Source organism: Ambystoma mexicanum, chromosome 3q, assembly GCF_040938575.1.
Source record: "Ambystoma mexicanum isolate Mex_15411 chromosome 3q, UKY_AmexF1_1, whole genome shotgun sequence".
Lineage (NCBI taxonomy): Eukaryota > Metazoa > Chordata > Amphibia > Caudata > Ambystomatidae > Ambystoma > Ambystoma mexicanum.
This window is the reverse complement of record NC_090926.1, coordinates 1,079,282,450-1,079,301,296: the sequence shown is the minus strand read 5'-3', so window position 1 is coordinate 1,079,301,296 and position 18,847 is coordinate 1,079,282,450. Positions and strand designations below refer to the sequence as shown.

Sequence of the window (18,847 nt, the reverse complement as noted above, 5' to 3'; positions counted from 1 at the left end):
AAAAATTGCTTTTGTTCACCACTACTGCACTTTTGAAAAAGGAACATTGCTCAGAAATGGGGCTTGGACCAGATACCAAGCTATGAACAATGGAGGACAGATGTGGATATTTGTGTCGCAACGGAATACAGGGTATACTCAGCCAGAGGATGCCCGGCTAAAGCCCCGAAAGTGTGGCAGAAATGGGAAGAAGCCCAATGAGGGCTAACACAGGGAAATTGGCCATTGGGATATATCGAAAAGCGCCCCCCTGATGCCCACAGTGCCCGCAGGATAAAGCAGCTGGGTGCTGCCCCCCGGGTTCGGACAAAATTGACCCATTTTGCAACATTATGTGTACATCAATTGGAGACAGCCAGTAACCCATACCAGCAATGTGCATGTATTGATTGTTTATCTGTTTATTTGTCTTTAAAACACCAATAAAATATGTTATCAAAAAAAAAATGCAATTGCTGCAATTCTTATAGTTGTTGTCAGCCCACAATAGATCATCCACCACATTTTTCTGGGTTAAAACTCTTAAACTCTTGTAGTGCACGTTTCAAGTGTAGTTCACGTTTATCTCTAAGCGTCTTATATTCTATCATGAGAGGATAGTTTCTGGCTGATTTATGATCTCACAGAACCGACAAACATTCTCTTTTGATGTTATAATTCTGGCATATCGGATACATTACTCACCGTAATTGTATTTCTGATGCTTGTATCTGCTTAGATTCACATGCTGTGCATAGGCCGACATCTAGTGGAAGCTGCGGAGTATTACAGTTTGTTTTTCGAAACTCGAAAATGGGTGTCGACACATGGCGTGCCAGTTATACTATCCCTAGTGTGACGTCCACTGTACCCATGATCCCTCACGCGTGTAGGACCCTCAGATTGTATTTTTTCTGACATGAGGTAGCATGAGGAGAAGCATGAGTACAGATGATCCAAGCAGATATAAAGAAAGGTAAGACTACAAGCATCCATGCGCCTTCTCTCAGAGGGGAGAAAGGGTGGGTCGCATGTGAATCTAAGCAGATACAAGCATCAGAAATGCGATTACGGTGAGTAATGTATCCCTTCTGAGGCTTGTGGAATCTGCTTAGATCACATGCTGTGCATAGATTAGCAAGCAGTACCTGAAGAAGGAGGAGGTGGGATGTGAGAATGGTCATGAGCAAATAAATGTCTTAGAACCGCTAGTCCCACTTGGGTATCTGTCTTGGAATGGGTGTCAATGCAGTAGTGCTGAGTAAAAGTGTGAATAGAGCTCCAAGTAGCTGCTTTGCAAATGATGTCAAGGGGGACATTTGCAATGAAAGCCAGAGTGGCCCCAATGCCTCTTGTAGAGTGGGCTCTTGGCGTGAAAGGCAGAGTTTTTTCAGAAAGGGAGTAACACAGCTGGATACAGTTAATAATCCACTTAGAGATGGCACCTTTAGAGATGCGATCCCCCTCTCTGCCTGTAGCTACGGAGACAAACAGTTGGTCTGTTTTCCTTAGTGGTATGGTCTTGTTTACATAGTAGAGGACCGCCCTACGCACATCTAGGGTGTGTAGTTTCACCTCAGCCGAGCTCTGTGGGTCTTGGAAGAAAGCCGGAAGCTCGATGGAGTGGTTCACGTGGAATTTAGAAATAAACGTAGGTGAGAACCTAGGGTGTGTGCGTAAAACCAGTTTATCTTTATGGACAGTAAAGAAAGGATCTTGCACTGACAGAGCCTGAATTTCACTGACCGTTCTTATAGATGCAATAGCTACTAAGAAGGCCGTTTTATAAGTCAGGTGTTTGAGACTGCTTTTATGCATGGGCTCGAATGGGGGGCCCATGAGTTTAGATAGCACCGCGTTAAGGTCCCATCCTGGTGGTGGGTTAGAAATAGGAGGGTGAAGTCTCTTTACTCCTTCCATGAAGGCTTTAACTACTGGTACTTTCCACCACGACACCTTGTTATGGGAAGTGGTGTATGCCGACAGGGCTGCCAGGTGTACCTTCAGTGAGTTAAAGACCAGTCCTGCATCCAGCAGGTGGAGCATGTATGTAACAATAGTGGAAGGAGTGCAATCAACTGGGTTGATTTGTTTATTCTGGCACCAGATAACAAATCTCTTCCATTTGTCAAAGTAGCAGTGCCTCGTGTTTGGCTTCCTAGATTCTTTTAGGATTTCCTACACCTCTGAGGTAAATTGAGATGTCCGAACTCTATGACCTCAGGAGCCATGCTGCCAGGTTCATTGAGTTGGGTTGAGGATGCACTGTTTGACCTTGGTGCTGGGACAGTAGGTTGTACCAGGCCGGAGGTTTGATCGGTTTGCACACGGCTAATCTGCGTAAGTGTGGGAACACAGTTGTCTCGCCCACATGGGGGCAACCAGGACGAGCGACATCGACTCTCTGTTCATCTTGTTGTCCACCTTCCTGATGAGAGGAGGTGGTGGAAAAGCTTACGCAAACATTCCTGACCAGTTCATCCACAGGGCGTTCCCCTGGGAGTCTGGTTGGGGGAACCTGGATGCAACTCCTGGGCATTGTCTGTTTTCGCTTGTGGCGAATAGGTCTACAGTGGGGAAACCCCACTGAGAGAAGATATCTTCTACGACTTCTCTGTGTAGACACCATTCGTGTTCCTCTGGGAGGGGGTCTCTGCTTAGAGCATCCGCTAGAGAATTGAGATCCCCTGGAACATGTTGCGATGACAGGAAGATGTTCCGCCTGAGTGCCCATATCCAAATTTTCTGGGCAAGATTGGACAGATTTTGCGAATGAGTCCCTCCTTGCTTGTTGAGGTAAAACATGGCTGTAGTACTGTCCATCCAGATTTACACTGACAGATTTAGCAGGTAGGGCTCGAACGCTTGAAGCGCTCTGAATACTGCCAGAAGCTCTAGCAGGTTGATGTGATTATTGGCCACTGAGTGAGACCAGAGACCCTGAGCTGTGTGGTGGAGATGGTGAGCTCCCCACCCTGTCAGGCGTGCATCGGTTGTGACTACTGCCTGTATCTCGGGATCGTAAAAGAGCTTCCCCTTGGACAGATTTTCTCTTGTCCACCAGTTTAGGCTTTGTACAAGTGTTGGCGAAACTACCACTAGATCGTCCCACTGACCACTTGCCTGAGACCACTGTTTCGCCAACCATTCCTGCATGGGACGCATGCGCAGGCGCACGTGGGGGACCAGGTAAATACATGACGCCATCATGCCCAGCAACCGCATTGCTTTGCGTACCGTTATCTGGCGACCAGACTGATATTGCGGAATTTGCAGCAGTATATTCCGAATTCTTTCCTCGGAAGGAAAGGTCAACCCCTCTTGAGTGTCTAGGATAGTTTGGAGGTGCTTGGCAGCAGACTTGACATTTTCTCGTTTATTGAGAAGCCCAATTCGAAGAGGAGGTCGATTGTCCTTTGAATGTTTGTTCTGCAAATTACTGGGGTCTCCCCCGTGATGAGCCAGTCATCCAGGTAAGGGTACACCGGGATTGCCTCCCTGTGTAGGTGTGCTGCCGCCACCGCCAGTACCTTGGTGAATACCCTTGGAGCTGAAGCTATCCCGAAGGGCAGTACCTTGAATTGGTAGTGCCGACTGTCCACCTTGAAGCGCAAGTACTTTCTGTGCGCTGGGAACTAGGCATCTTTCATGTCCAATGTTGCCATGTAACCCCCCTTTTTTAGGAGGGGGATTACCTCTTGGAGAGTAGTCATGCGAAATTTTTGGGGCTTGACATACTTGTTTGCAGGCCGTAAGTCCAATAGTGGGCGCATTGTCAAATCTTTTTTTGGCACAAGGAAGTAAGTTGAATAAATACCCTTGTTTACCTGGTGTCCCGGGACGAGTTCTATCGCGTCCTTTGCTAGCAGATTGATGATCTCCTCAAGGAGGATCTTCTGGTGTTCCAAAGAATGTATTCTTTGTCATGGAGGATGGTTCCGGGGACACTCTAACAGTTCTATGCAGTACCCAGCGGGTACTGTGGACAGCACCCATCTGTCTGATGTGATCCCTTCCCAAACTTGGGTGAAGTTGGAAATGCGTCCCCCTACTGGGGTTGCGTGAGAAGGGATCCTGAACAGAGCGTCACTGTTTTGGTGCCGCCTCCTTTACTGGGACTGCCTCTACCCTTATCACGTCCTCTTTTACTACCCCTGCCGTAACCCTGGGTAGACTGTTGGTTATTATTGTTCCACGGTGTACCCTGCCCCTGGGAATAGTTTGATCCTCTCTGGGAATTTTGGGCGCGTGGGCGACGAAAATTGCCATTCCCTCTCTGATTAGGGGGTTTGTTGGTTAGTTGGCCTAGGGATTTGAGTGTCTCATACTCGTCCTTGGCGCCCTTGACCGCCTTACCAAACAACAGATCCGGCTCCACCGCTTTATCTAACAAAGATGCTTGGGTTTCAGCTTTGAATCCAGACTGTCGTAACCAAGCGTGTCTCTTGATAACAGTTCCTTCTGCTATCAATCTGCCGGCGTTATCCGCGGCATCAAAGGTTGCTTTTAAAATGCAACCGGACACGGCTCTTCCCTCCACCGCAACTAGTGCCAACTGGCTCTTTAAGGGCTCTGGGGCGGAGTCTATGAGTGCCGCGACTTCTTCCCACTGATGGCAGTTGTAGCTGGCCAACAGGGTGGTGGAGTTGGCAATCCTTGCCTGGTAGGCGGAAGTGGAGGCTTCTTTCCTGCCCAAACCATACAGTTTCTTGCTCTCCTTGTCAGGAGGAGCTTCGGACGATGACATGAGTGTTCCAGCCCTCTTACGGGTGTTAGTAACAACCAGGGAGTCCGGTTTCAGATGCCCCCTCATATACAGTGGGTCTGATTGGGCTGCCCTGAAAAGTTTCTCAATCCTGGGGTTCACTGCCCTGGTGAGGTTAGGATTTAAAAGTGAAGGGTCTATTCTTCTCTGAATAGACTTAAGGATAGGGATAGCCTGAGCAACAGGCCTCTTTTCTCCCACTAACTCTTCTGCGAAGTCCCTCTCCTCTTGAGCACCCTGGGTGTCAATGTGGAAATGTTCTGCCGCTCGGGACAGAACTGCATTCAGGAGAGGTTGATTGTCGACAGGGGAGTCAGTAATCGGGGGTTCTTTCTCTACCGGGGAATCTACTCTGTAGGTCTCGGGGTCTTCCTCTTCCTCTTCTTGGTTCTCATCATCCCCATAGTAGCCCGTACCAGTTTGCTCTTCCAACATGCCCAAATCTGGATCCTCACAAAAGGATGTATCCCCTTGATATTGGGAGTAGGGCTGTATATGGAAGCGGTCCGAAGACCGTGTTGGGGCTTCAAACCGGGACTTCTTACTTGGAGGTATTGGATCCTTAGAGCCTGAGGGTGCTGACCCGTCGGGAGTATAGGAGAGAAAGTGTTCAGGGTTTTTTGTGTAAAAATCTGCCAATGAAGACATCCTTGACATAACCCTGTCTATGTCATCACTAGACCATTCTCTAGAACTGGGAATGATCCTTTCTGGGGCTTTCTCTGCCTTATCCTGACTAGACTTACTGGTTTTAGCAGGTGTTCTTGGGATAACAGAGGACTGGGACTTGTCTGTCTGTTTATGTGGAGTGGGAAGTTTTTGAGGTGTGTGAGGAGGCTGAGACTGCTTCCTCTGTTGTTTTCCCCCCTCCCCGTGGGCGGAAGAGTGTTTTCCCTGTTTTTTCGCCCCTCCGGAGCCTTCCGACGCCTGGCGTCGAGGTTCGGGGGTAGTGTCCCTATCTTTAGAACGTGGAGGTAGGGACTCGGGAGCCACCGTTACGCGGTCTGCTGGTGCCGACTCCTGGAGTGCAGTCTGGGGATGGAAGTCGGCTTCGTCTTCAGACGATCAAACTACCGTTACCTTGGGGAGCGAGGCACTCTTGGCAACAGTGGATGATTGCCTGGAGTCATGCGGCAATCTAGATCGAGAACGCCCAGAGGACACCGATTCGGACCGTTCTCTATATGCCTCTTTCCGAGAACTCGACGTGCGCGTCGAGTCTCGGTTGGACTTCATGTGCTTTGTGGAAGTGCTGTGGGTAGCGCTTGTGTCGCCGGGGGTCTTCCCCATAGCCGCCCTGCTGGACGACCTTCCGAGGTCGGGGACTTGCGCTCGGCTGTCTCTTGATGCCACGTTGCCCTCGCCCTCTGAAAGTACGGCGTCGCTGCCATCGCTGAAGGCGCCCTCCGCTGCCATGGCCTCCTGACGCCTGGCGTGGTGGGCCCAACGCTTGATCGAATGGTCCTTAAGTGTTTTCGGTTTAAACCTACTACACGCTCTGCAGTTCGCCTCGGGGTGGTCTCTCGGCAAGCAGAGATTAGGGTACTTGCGGTTGCACTTGGGGCAGAATTGGAAAGGGGTACCTTCCATACGCACCTTGTGGCAGCGGGCTAGTAAGTGTAGGAATATATAAGAATGTATCTATATACCAAAAGAGTGTAGAGTATGTCCACCCCCCACTCTCCCTACTCTCCCTACTTGCAGGGCCGAGGCCAGAGGCCTTCCAAGGCCGGGCCGAGGCCAGAGGCCTTCCGAGGCCCAAATCCGTCATGCAGCTGTCGATGGTCGAATTCTTCTCTGGGCCGGCGTCGAGCGTGGAAGTTCGTTGACTCGACGTTGGGGTGGAGAAATGGGTAAATATAACAATATTTAGCAAAAGTATGGCTAAGGCCAGGGAACTCCGCGAAATGCTTCCGACCAGTATGGCGGAAAAAAACAATCTGAGGGTCAAACACGCGTGAGGGATCATGGGTACAGTGGACGTCACACTAGGGATAGTATTACTGGCATGCCCTGTGTCGCCGCCCATTTTCGAGTTTCGAAAAACAAACTGTAATACTCCGCAGCTTCCACTAGATGTTGGCCTATGCACAGCATGTGATCTAAGCAGATTCCAGAAGCCTCAGAAACAGTGATATTAATCCCAGTTCAAGCCCAATCCACGCAATATGGATAGATCCTGGAAGTCCTAAAATGCATTTCCAGTATTTGCTTTCGAATCTTGCCCATATGTTCTCTGAAATCACGGCTTTGGTTTCGGATCCCAAGAGCAATACCGGGGTTACCTTTTGTTTAAAAAAGGAAATCGCAGGTAGAATAGAAAATTTGCCATATTTGGCTTGGATGATTACTGCCTGGGAAATCATTGTTTCTAGTTTGTTGTTTAGGCTCAGCAAATAAGCTGTGTCCTTTGCACCAGATATGACAACACCCAGATATATATATTGGCGCACTACTTCCAGAACTTCCATTTTGTACATGCCATTGTATATGTCTGTGATGTGAGATATGATGTGTGTGGCAAATGTATGTAGAAGGGGGTCTACTGTATTAGAACAATATTTGTATAGCTATGATTGAAATTGTAAAAACCTATTTTGTTTTTCTAGCTAATGTGAATGGACTTTAATACTAATGGTGGTTCAAAATAAAGGGCTTACCAGACGGGTGTGAAAATAATCAGCCAATTCCTAAGGAATTAATTGCATACAGGGTTCAAGAAGGAGGCCGCCAGGAAGAGCTAGTTGCAGAGGGAATAGAAGATCTTCTCCAGACAATGAAGAGCAATGATAGGTGGGGGGGGGGGGGGGGTGCTTCAATCTTTAACATGATGGAGGCAATGGCTGGATGTGACAGAAGATATCCCACGACAGATAAGGTGGAACAGAAAGTTGTTATGATGCTTCCAGAACAACAAGCAGGAAGAGTTCAGCAAGGACAGCCAGTCCAACTCGCTAGGAGCCAGGGTCCGGCCAGTCGGAAAAAAACAGGGGGCCTCATTACGACCCAGCCGGTCCGGAAAGAACGGTGGCGGTAAAACCACTGCCACCATTGTTTCTGGACCGGCTGATTCAGACTCCTGCAGGCGGAAAGTGTCATTCCCGCCAGGTCTGACCTGGCGGGATTAACACCACCCGCCTGCAGACGGACATGGGAACACCAGCTCTGTCGTAGACAGGACCGGTGTTTCCATGGTCCCCATCCCCATGGAGTCCCATGGGAATGGGGATTTACAGAATTCCGCCTCCGGAAATTACCGGGTCACCAGGGTTATAATGACCCGGTGATTCCGGAAATCACGAGGGCGGAATGATATTACGGGTCCGGCGGCAGCCTGCTGGTTTTTCCGGCACGTTTACCACCGGACTCGTAATGAGGGCCAGGATCTTTAGCAGCAGCCCATCTTCCAATAGTCTGGGGGTCAACGTTAAGGACATCTCAGAAATGCACAGGGTCTCCCTTGGATATTATAGTCACAGAAGGGCTGGGATAAGCCAGGCCACCGATAGCAAACTGGGAAGGCAAACACAGGTTTTGGCAATAAGCCAATCAGACTGTTTGTCAGAACTGCCAAACACATAGGCACTCCCACATTGGATGACAATTGGGGTCCCGGTGAACTTTAAATCATTCACCACCAGTTTCAACCAGAACTAAGGGTTCCTTTGCGGGTCATGAATTCACATCAGCAAACAACCACTTTGGCCATGCCTTACTGTCCACAAGGACAAAGGAATCGCCTAAAAGACAATGCTGAGGTGCAGGGCTTAAAGAATGCATTAGTACTGTTACTGTTCTCGGACGCAGACTTGTTGGAAGCACTTCTAGAACCTTTACTCATTGCCTCATCTGGTTCCCAGAAGAATCACCCTAGTAGCGGGACCATTGTTCCGCCAGTACACCAAAAGGAGCAACCAAAAGACACTCTTAATCCTGGGCCACCGGTTCTACCAATTATCTTGGAACTACAAGAAATGCGGCCAGAGGAAACGTCAACCCCATCAGCTTCGCCAGTTCATAACGAGCCTTGTAGCGAAGGCCCAGAGTCTTACAGTGAACCCCAACCGCTTTGGAGTCTGATCCAATAACCCAACCTCTACTGGGAAGCAGGAATTCTTTACCCCAGTCAGACTGTACAGGCTTGGCAACTGCTTTACCAGTGCCATCGGAAACAAATAGCTAGGGGTTATACGACAACGCAAGTCCAATGCTTCAAATCTTTGAGAAAAGGAACTTGGCGCCCAAGTCCACTACCCTGGTGATTCCCTTCGATAGTGAAGCACACGAGGGAAATGGAAGCAAAGAAGCCTTGCTAGATCCCCGGGAGGGTTCTATTCCGAGGTTGCCGACCCCCCATCATAAATCAAAGGAATTGCCGCGGTTATGGCCGCCTTCAACACCTGTGAGCTCTGCATCTAATAGAAGAGCAAGTGAGTCTTCTTACACTATCCCAAAGGAGACGCCGTCAAAAAAAGCGGACTTTATGTACATCATGTCCGCTGTAACAATCGCATTAGCACCATTTTGCAAGCTTTACGAGGCAATTAATGACTCCTTGAAAGATCATACATCTATCTTCGCGATGATGAACTCAAAGCTCATCTACTTAGAGGGTTATATTAATGCTTTGGAGAGAAGAAAAAATGACCCAATCGGCACTTCCTATTCATATCAAGTCGAGCTTATGGACGCCCTATCAGGCTTAAGAAAAACCAACAAAGACAGGCCAAGGATGGATGCAAGCACCCAAATAACAGCACCAGACCCTCTGCGGCGTGACACTTCCAACATGGACTGTGGGACAAGGCCAAAATCGGGTTCAAGCACCTTGTCAGGCCACCTCAGCACATCCCCAATTAGACCAAATTTGATATTCAACAAGTTGGGTGACAATGATGTGATGTGTTTAGATGACATTCTCCCACATAAAGATCACTCAAGAACGAAAGCCACCCAAGGCCCAAGCCACAAATCATCAGACCCAGGGCCGCCCCTCGAGGGGAACTTAGACACGAGACCTAAACAACAGACTCTTAATTCCCACATATGCCTCAAAACGGCACCTCTGTTTAAGCCAACCTTCGACAGAAGGATCCCTTACCAAAGAAGACTCAAAATCTGGGAGGGAAGAAACTAGCTTCAATAAACGCGATAGACACTGACAAACAACCAGAAGTTCTATTTCAGGCACCAAAAACAACAGAAGATTTTCTTACACACAAAGACTTGATGGATTTAAGTCAACATCTTGATGATTGCACTGGCAGTCAACAGAAAGGTGCACATTTTTATCTGCCCAAGACGCCACCTATCCATCAGACAGGTTACTAGGGACCTCTCAGGTTTCACTTCACTAGATGATCGTTTTAAATCTTTACGAAGCAATCATGGGGACCAAACCAGAAAACCTACTGAAAAGCGTACTGAACAAAATCCAGACTTGGTCTCACCTCTTCGCCGGCCTCAAGTGGAATATAGATGAAGAGTCCACACTCAAACAAAATCTGATTCATCGGATAAATCCAAAGACTCTATGTTTTCCCATAAGAGAAAGGGATTTCAGGAATATAAACAACAAGAGAGTGGGGATCATAGTTTTCACTACAAGAATAAGTCGTACCAAGACTCTAAAAGCCACAAGTTGAATCCAACAGTCAAAATACGTCAACGGTCTAGCAACCAAAAATACCTGGTCTTAAATAGACGCACGGTTTTGAGACTGCTACACAGTATCTCCTCTTTAAGAAACTTCAAATCAGAAGATCTTAAAACGGTGGAACCTTTTCACGAGGGTCATATGGCATATTGTCTGCTATACATACCATCAGTCAACCTGACCACCTCATTGTCAGCAGCAGCGGAGGCATTATTCAAACAAGGGTTCGAGCTAACCTTAATCAGACCACCTACAGCAGACCATGAGAATACAAAGGACCGCACAACGGAGGACAGACCTACAAATGAAGAACGCCAGCATACTAGCTCAAGGGATAATCCCGCAAGGAAACCACCAGCAACCCTTAAATCCGACACGGTCCACTCTACATCTCAGGGGAAAGACATCTCCCCTTGTAACCCTCTAAATATAAAGGCGACCACAACATTAGAGGAGAACCAAAAGGTGACTCAGGCCAGACCAACTCTTGAATCTTCTACTGGTTACCAAAAGCTTTATCTACACGCCTCCACAAATAGCCATCAGAATTTACAAAAACTAAACGTGAGCAACATCTACTGTCTCTGGCGAGCTGGAACACAAGAGGGTTCTTCACCTGACAACTCCTGGCGACATCAACTTAGGGGACTATGATATCCTATGTCTTCAAGAATTCTGGTTACAATCTAAACCTACACTGGATGGCTTCGAGATTGCTTTTTCAGAAGCATTAGCAGGACCTAAAGGAAGACCCTCTTCAGGGTTAATCGTTGCAGTCCGGATGGGCGTGGGACTAGAAATAATTAAAATCATTCTGATGTCCCCTTTTGTCATTGCGGTACTTATTTCTTGGCGGCGAAAGGAGTCTGCAGAAGAACAGCTCATGTGCACTCCCTTGCTGGTGATGTCCATTTATTGGAATCACAAAGCGATTCAACAGACCTCATTGTTTGACATAGTGACCTCCACACTAGACTCAGCTTACTTAGAGTTCGGGGTATGTGATGTTATAGTATGTGGAGACCTAAATATCAAATGTCCAACGGCTAGCAAGACCATCACAGGTTCCGCACAGAGTAATCCTTGCAAACAAGGCTCGGCCTGGCATAAGCTGATGACGGCTAGACATCTTTTTAACACTGCAACCGCACTTCCTGATTCTAATACTCTACCATCATGGAAACGAGGCTTGACCTACTCAACAATAGATTATATCTTCGTTTCTGAACTCCTGTTAGCTCGGTTTACAGACTTCAGTATTTGCCAGACCAACCAAAGCGACCATAATTTGCTGACTATCAAATGGGCCTCTACAAAACCAGCTCCAGACCAAGGAAGGAAAAGGCAACCGGGTAAGGATTACACAGGCCAATATTCAAGCAATCACTTGTTCATATGGAAGCAGTAAGGAGGCTGCAAAGGTTGACTACAGACCACTCTTGGAACCTTACAGAGCGATGATAAAAAGCTCGAAGGGGTCAAACTCAAACCAAACCCACCATGCACACAATTCCGATGCCCTCTTGGTGGCACAGCAAAACACCCTTCGTAGAGCGAAAAGGATGGCTTCGAGAAACAACACGCCCGCCAACAGGGCGCATGTAAAGGAGACAACAAGAGCCTATAAAAGCTGGCTACGGGCCCATCGTCTAAAACTACATCAACAGGACTCTGAAAATATGTTAGAACAAATCAAAAAGTCCGATTCTAGAGACTTTTGGAGCCTGGTCAACCCACGTGCTAAAGAGGCATACACAATGATGCTAAACAGCATATCGGAAGCATCATGGACTGGGTTCTATTCATGGACTGGGTTCTATTCAACACTTTTCAGATCTACAGATTTTGCTGAGGGTCCTTCACCACCTCAGACGACAGCACGGTGGGTTGATCACTCAGACAGGACTGACATTTTGGACAAAATATCCAAACTAAAGAAATCAAGGGCACCAGGACCTGATGGTCTGTCTAATGAGAATTTGAAATCCGCACCAGAAGAATGGGCAAACCTGTTGAGTCTAATTTTCTACACATGCACAACTTTCCGCTCAATCCCGCCTACTTGGACCTCAGCAGTCATCATCCCTATATTCAAAAAAGGAAGGAAGGATGACCCCAGGAACTTTCATCCGGTGGCCCTCCTAGACGTTATAGGGAAAGTTTATGGTTCCCTTTTGCTGGATCACTTTAATAAGTGGGCAAAAAGAGCACCCTGTAATGACCCTCTCCAATCGGGGTTTAAAAAGAGAGTAGGAACTTGCATAAACATCTTTATCCTCAGCCTCTTAAAAGCAAAAGCTTGTGAAACCAATCGGAACCTATACCTGGCATTTATACACCTGTCCCAGGCCTTTGACTTGGTCAACCGTAGGAAACTCTGGGAAGAACTCACCAGTTGGGACTGCCCTCAGGAGATTTTGAATCCTATCAAGGCTCTACATGCTTCTACATCAATGCAGGTACGACTGAACACCAGCGGCCTACTTTCGTCATCCATAACAACTGACAGAGGAGTCAAACAAGGCTGCCCAATAGCTCTAGCCCTCTTCCTGTCATACTTTGGGGACTATAGAGAAATTTCAATCAGGACACGAGCATTCCCCCCAGAATTGGGTAAAGAGAAGATTCCAAGACTCTTGTATGCAGACGATCTCATTCAACTGGATCAGACCCCAATTGGCTTACAACGTCAGTTGTCTGCACTGATTACATATACAGCTGCTAATGACCTAGAGGTAAACAAACAGAAAGCGAAGATCATGGTGTTTGAAAAAAACCACAAAAAGAAAAAGAAGAACTCGTGGTTCCTGTCTACAAACAAAATCGAACAAGTGACCGAATTTAAATATCTTGGAGTCCTCATTGACTCCACGGCCAAAGACTCAGCGATGCAGTATCATCTCTTGGAAAAAATGAAAACTTTGGCCTTGCAAGCAAAAATATTGGATAACAAATATGGACGCTTTTCATTGCTGCCCCTACTCAAATTCTATAGGGGCAAAGTCATCCCAGCTATTACCTACGGAGCAGATGCTATGCCATCTTTACCCAATTTTTTATGGGCTAGATTGGAGAGTCTCTTCTGGCGCTCAGTACTGAATCTAACATCTTCTACTCCGACCGCCTTGATAAGACGTGAACTCTCCCTCTCCTCTTTAGAGTCAATAGTCAAAAGAGCGTCAGTCATGTTATATCGGAAGATTAAAGATCCTTCTTCCTCAGCAATTTCTTTGATGGTTCAAGCGGAGATGAACTCAAGCAAATCCAGGTTACTGTCCAAATGGGAGCAAATGTGCCTACAACAACTTGAAATCTGCGGCAGCTCCATGGAAGAACTTTTGGGCAACCCAACAAAAACCAAATTACGAATCGAAGAAATGGATTGGATAAGTACATTGGATAAGGCATCTGAGTACAAGCTAACTAGCCACTTACCTCCAACATGCAGAAAATTGAATGTAATTCAACCCTTTCTGACAAAACATCCAAACAGAAAAACTTGGAGTACTCTACTGCGTGCGAGGTTAAATTTGCTACCTACAAATGAAATCCTGCACACAAGGGGCCTCTCACCAACTAATACTTGCTGCTTTTGTAACAACTACAAACAAAGCTAAACATTACGGCACCTTTTATTATTGTGTCCAGGTACAGACAAATTCAGATCAGCATATATACTCCATCACCTAAAGAATGCCTACCTGAGGGAAGAAGAACTCTGGTGGGAGCGTTTAATAGGAGGCTTGAGACCATCTTGGACTATTGCAGCCACTAACATTTTGGACCAGATCTTTGCACACGTACCTCCGTGCTAGAGGGAGTGGACACAAATAGATGGTGGTGGTGGGGAGTGCTTCCACCCTCACTATTTTTGTTTTCATTTTTTACCTGTATCTCCATCTTCATCTTCATCTCGTTTTTACTTTTGAAATTTCACAAATCCTCCTTTCTTCTTTACTCATGTCTTTTTCGTTTCATTTCTTCGATTGAACAAATATGCTGTGAAATTTAACACTCATCTTCTTGTAAAAATCACTTCGGTGATTACATACTCGTATAAATAAAAAAAATAAAAAATTAGTACTGTTACTGTAAGGGTGTCGAAGAATGAAGCTGACACAACGGTACCATGGTGGTGGTTATACACTTTTATTATGAAAAAAAGACCCTCACTATCCCATCTCCTAAGAGGGGTTTCCCTGCCTCAAAATAATGCTAAAGGATCCGTCAGGATGTCCTTCAAAATCAAACTCCACCGTCCTGTGTCATAACCTACTTCTATCCATTACACTACAACTTAAGAATACTCTAACAGAAAGTTCCTTCTCCAGGAGAATGACTCCCTCCTCCCGATATTCAAGTAATGTGTAAAGTAATGTTCTCTTCCACAAAGGGTGCCAGGGGGAATGATTCACTTACCCTGGCCTGCGGGTTCAACACCACCTTTGCACAACTCTACGTTCTGGACCAGGAGTATTAGTCCCTTTTCCTGGTATTGATCCGTACAGTTCAAAGAGAGGCCTCAGGGATTGACTCCATACCCCTGGCGTCTCTGGTGGATGTTCCAAGAGCTTCCGTTTCTTCTCCAGGAGAATGGCTCCCTTCTACTGGAATATGAAAAGCTCTTTTTATCGTGTCTTTCCACTTGATGTTTTTGCTACTCTCTCTTGGTATTAGCAAAGTCCCAAACCCTTCTCTGGTGATCAAGGGACTTAACTTTGCTACTCTGATGAGGTAATCCTCCTTGGATGCCCAAATCAGTTATGTTGGGGTCCCAGACACTTCATTGGTGGTCAGTGGGCTTATTGCTGCCACTGTGACAAGGAAGCTCTCCTCGGATGCATGGTTCACAATTGTTACGGTCCTCGACCCGTCTATGGTGGTCAGTGGTCTAATGTCACCAAATAGTTTTTTTGTTAATAATGGGTCGAGGGGTATCCACCCTGATGCACTTTTCACTCTTCCGCTGCGCTCTTGGACCCGACAGTCCACCTCATTGCGACAATGGACCACAATGGACTCTCGCAGCCTGCCGCCGCCTGCTGCACAGCCTTTCTTCCGGACCTCACAGAGTTCGAAACTCCTAGGCTCCAGCGGGCACCTGGCTGCCCCACGATGTGACACACCTTAGTCCATATTCTCATTCCTTTTCATCCCTCCGACTCCACCCCGGTGCAGCGTTGACACCTGTAGTCAATCTCTCTTCGGCATTCCTCATGCCTCCGGTGAGCCTCTTTGTGGCAGTACTTAAGAGTTGGTTATTCTTCATTCTTCTTGTGTTCTTCCTCTTCTCAGTATGTTCTGTTCTGGATGTTTCACCTACACTACAGAAATACATGGATCTATTCTCAAGGATGTGGTTTGGCATGGGGGGTAGATAGGGAAAGGTGGGTTGTGATGTTGGCCAACAGGCTATACCCTAGGTGATCGTCCTTATCCCCCGAGGGGGAGACCCTACCCTTGAGGCCCTACCCCATTGTACCACCTCTAAGGGCACAATTGGGTAGCTGCCGCACCTCCCTAGCCTAATGGGAAAGTGCTTCCACTTGGGGAGCAGTGATGACACCTTGTAAATCGTCACAGTAACCAATGGCTACCATAATGGTGTACCGGCTACACATGCAGTAAAAGTTGCTACAAACCTGCTATAGCCAAAGCTAAAGCACAGCTGCCACCAGCCTAAATCGCAATTTACTTTCAGGGAGATAGACTCACTCTGGTATGAAAATGGGGTGACGGGCAACATATCAGAAAAAGGTTGCAATGTCAGGAATATTTCAATAGCTGTTCATCTAGCCGTAAAAGGAAAGTAAAGAAAAACACAGAAGCAAGCACAATGTAGGACATTCTGATACTATTGATGAGGTGGAGCTGCGCTAGGGAGGGCAAGTGTAGCATGCAATGTTTTAGAAGAGAAAAAAACAGACCAGTCCCTCGCCTCTTCCTCACCTGTGCTTGGGTGAGGAGTTCTTAGCCTTCCTTCTGCGGGCTGAGCACTTTTCTGGTATGGGGGTTCCTTCTTGTTAATCCTGAAGGTCACATCAAGGTTGCCCATGGTATCACCTGCAAATTGAGTAGAGAAACACAACATTTACACTGATATTCTTAAGTTCAGCCCTGTGTCTTAAAGGCACTTTGCAAGCTGGTACTTGTAGTGTTCCAAACATGAAACATCACTATTAAAAACAGAGTCTGGGGAAGTCTTTTTTCAAAGACGACCATCAAGTGCTGCAGGGAGTTAGACCACAACTACTTCAAAAGCACATGTGAAGATAGGCGTGTCTTCATCCTGTTGTGAGGTAGCTGACCAGCCGCGGAGAGCATGGCCAGGAACAGAACTGGTGTGCAGAGGCAACTTGCAGAACCTGCCCATCCAAGAGCTGACAATAAAGGAAGTATCCAGTAAGTGAAGCCAGTCACTGAGGGGTCGCTTGATATTAAATAGAGAGTCTGGTTAGAAAGCCACATGTTTCAGTTGGGCACGAAAGAAAAAGAGTCAAAAAATTCAAATGTCAGATAGGAAAGTAAGACTGAAACAAGGCCAAGAAAACCAGAGAGAAAGAGGCTGTGCCAACAGCAGTCTAGAAGCAAAGATGCATAACATGTGCCCAAAACACTATGGTGACAAGGAAACCAGGAAGGCATTGTCACGCTGTGTGAAATGCTGAGGTCTAGGAAAATGAGAAATGTAATTACTCATCAATAAACTCTGAATTCTGGGGGGAAAGTTTTAAAGCTCAAAGCAAACTGAATCATGGTTCATTGCCTGGAACAATGAAATATGAGAACGTTTAACTAAAATCCCAGAGGGAATTGATTTTTTACTCATTGCCGGATATCGTGAATTTCAGGGTCAGAAATTCAAAACGGCAACAGTAAACACGGTTTTTGTGCAGTGCTTTAAACACAAAGATCTGGGATGGAAGGCCCAAATCCTAAATTTGTCTAAATAATGATCAGTATATATAGACCCTGCTGTGTATTCGAACTTCAAGAAATAGTACAAACTTGATTCATAGGTTGCGTGTATCTTCAGGGATATCACGCTAGGTATCAACTAAAGCAGAAAGACATTCACGTACGAGTCTGTGGTGTATTCACTTCTATTTTGAAGTAGTTCATTGTTACCCAAACAATTCATTAAAAACCATGGCAGTACTGTAACATGAAGAGTGGCATAATACAATACATAAAGACATCAAAGAAAAATATATACAATGAGATCCAATCAAAAATAAGAAAAGAGAGAAGAGAAGGTGGGAATAATCAATTAGTTGAATATTTGATATACAACAAAAAGTGTGAGAACAATCAATTCATTCGAACATTTGATATACATAGATTCTAAATTAACAATGAAAAAATGAAGAGTATTCAGTAGTTTCTTGTCTCTTTGATAAATGTCAGTATTTTGCAGGTTTCAAAATATGATATGATATGGCATTTATAACACACCTATGCACAAGTCTTTCAAGGCGCGACGAGGCAAGGGAGGGGAACAGAGGGAAGATAGAGGTAGCGATCCTACTAGGCCAGGTGACATTGAGATCGCGCAAGTGCAGGGGATGGGGGTAAGTGAAAAGTGCGGGGGAAAAGGGGAGTGGGGAGTGGGCAGTGCAGTACATAGGATAACAGTAAAATAATAAGACAATAAATAATAGATAAAAGTGCAGCCAGCTGGTGGCAAGTTCAGAGGTAAGTGTAGACATCAGGTGTCAAGTGCTAGTAGGGGATGTAGGGATACAGAACAGTCACTGTGTGCAAGGGCTGCCAGGGGGGCAGTGCAGGTGTGCAACTGGAGCGGAGGGGACCTGGGCCCGAGATCAGAGGGTAGCCAGGTAACCAGTGCAGTTTCGGTTTCAGCCAGGAGATCAGCAGGGGAGAGGAGGAGAGAAAGCAGAAGCAAAGAGGACGGTCTTGAGATGCTTCCGGAACCGGAGATGGTTCTCCTCAAGTTTCAGGAAGGCAGGGAGGCTGTTCCAGAGGGATAATAAATAAATAAATAATTATTGTAAGTAGCTCAACAGAGAACTATTCACAGGTTTCAAAATCAATGAGTAATTATTATGAATAGCTCATAGAAAAATATATTATGAAATTCCTTTCAACCTAAACGTTTCAGAGAATGTATCACTCTTATGGATATAGTATTTGAGTGTCCATATTAGGGTCTGCCTACATGGATGTTCACATCCATGCTACGTTGGTGAACCCCTATCAAGATATAAGGATTCTACTTCACGTTTCAGTGAGAGCCATTGAGTTGGCAATCAATACAGCCTTCCTCAGGGCAGGTGGGAAAACCCTGGGGCAAGTAGACAAAATGGGAATGTGTTAGCGTGGCGCCGGGCGGAAAGCGAGGCCGCGTCAACACAGACAGAACAGCGGGGGAGGGGTTGCTCAGAAAGAGGAGCGAGTTGGGAAGCTGTTCCACCGGCAGGGAAGGT

At 46.5% G+C, this 18,847-nt stretch overlaps 1 protein-coding gene across 2 annotated transcripts in view; it reads right to left on the bottom strand.

Annotated features, from left to right (window-relative positions):
* Positions 1-18,847, bottom strand: part of LOC138583261 (zinc finger protein 569-like) — a 180,779-nt gene that overhangs the window by 62,749 nt on the left and 99,183 nt on the right. For both annotated transcript variants that reach the window (XM_069655338.1, XM_069655340.1), the window contains exon 4: positions 16,350-16,463. In XM_069655338.1, coding sequence (XP_069511439.1) covers positions 16,350-16,463 — 114 coding nt within the window. The remainder of the gene's footprint in view (positions 1-16,349; positions 16,464-18,847) is intronic.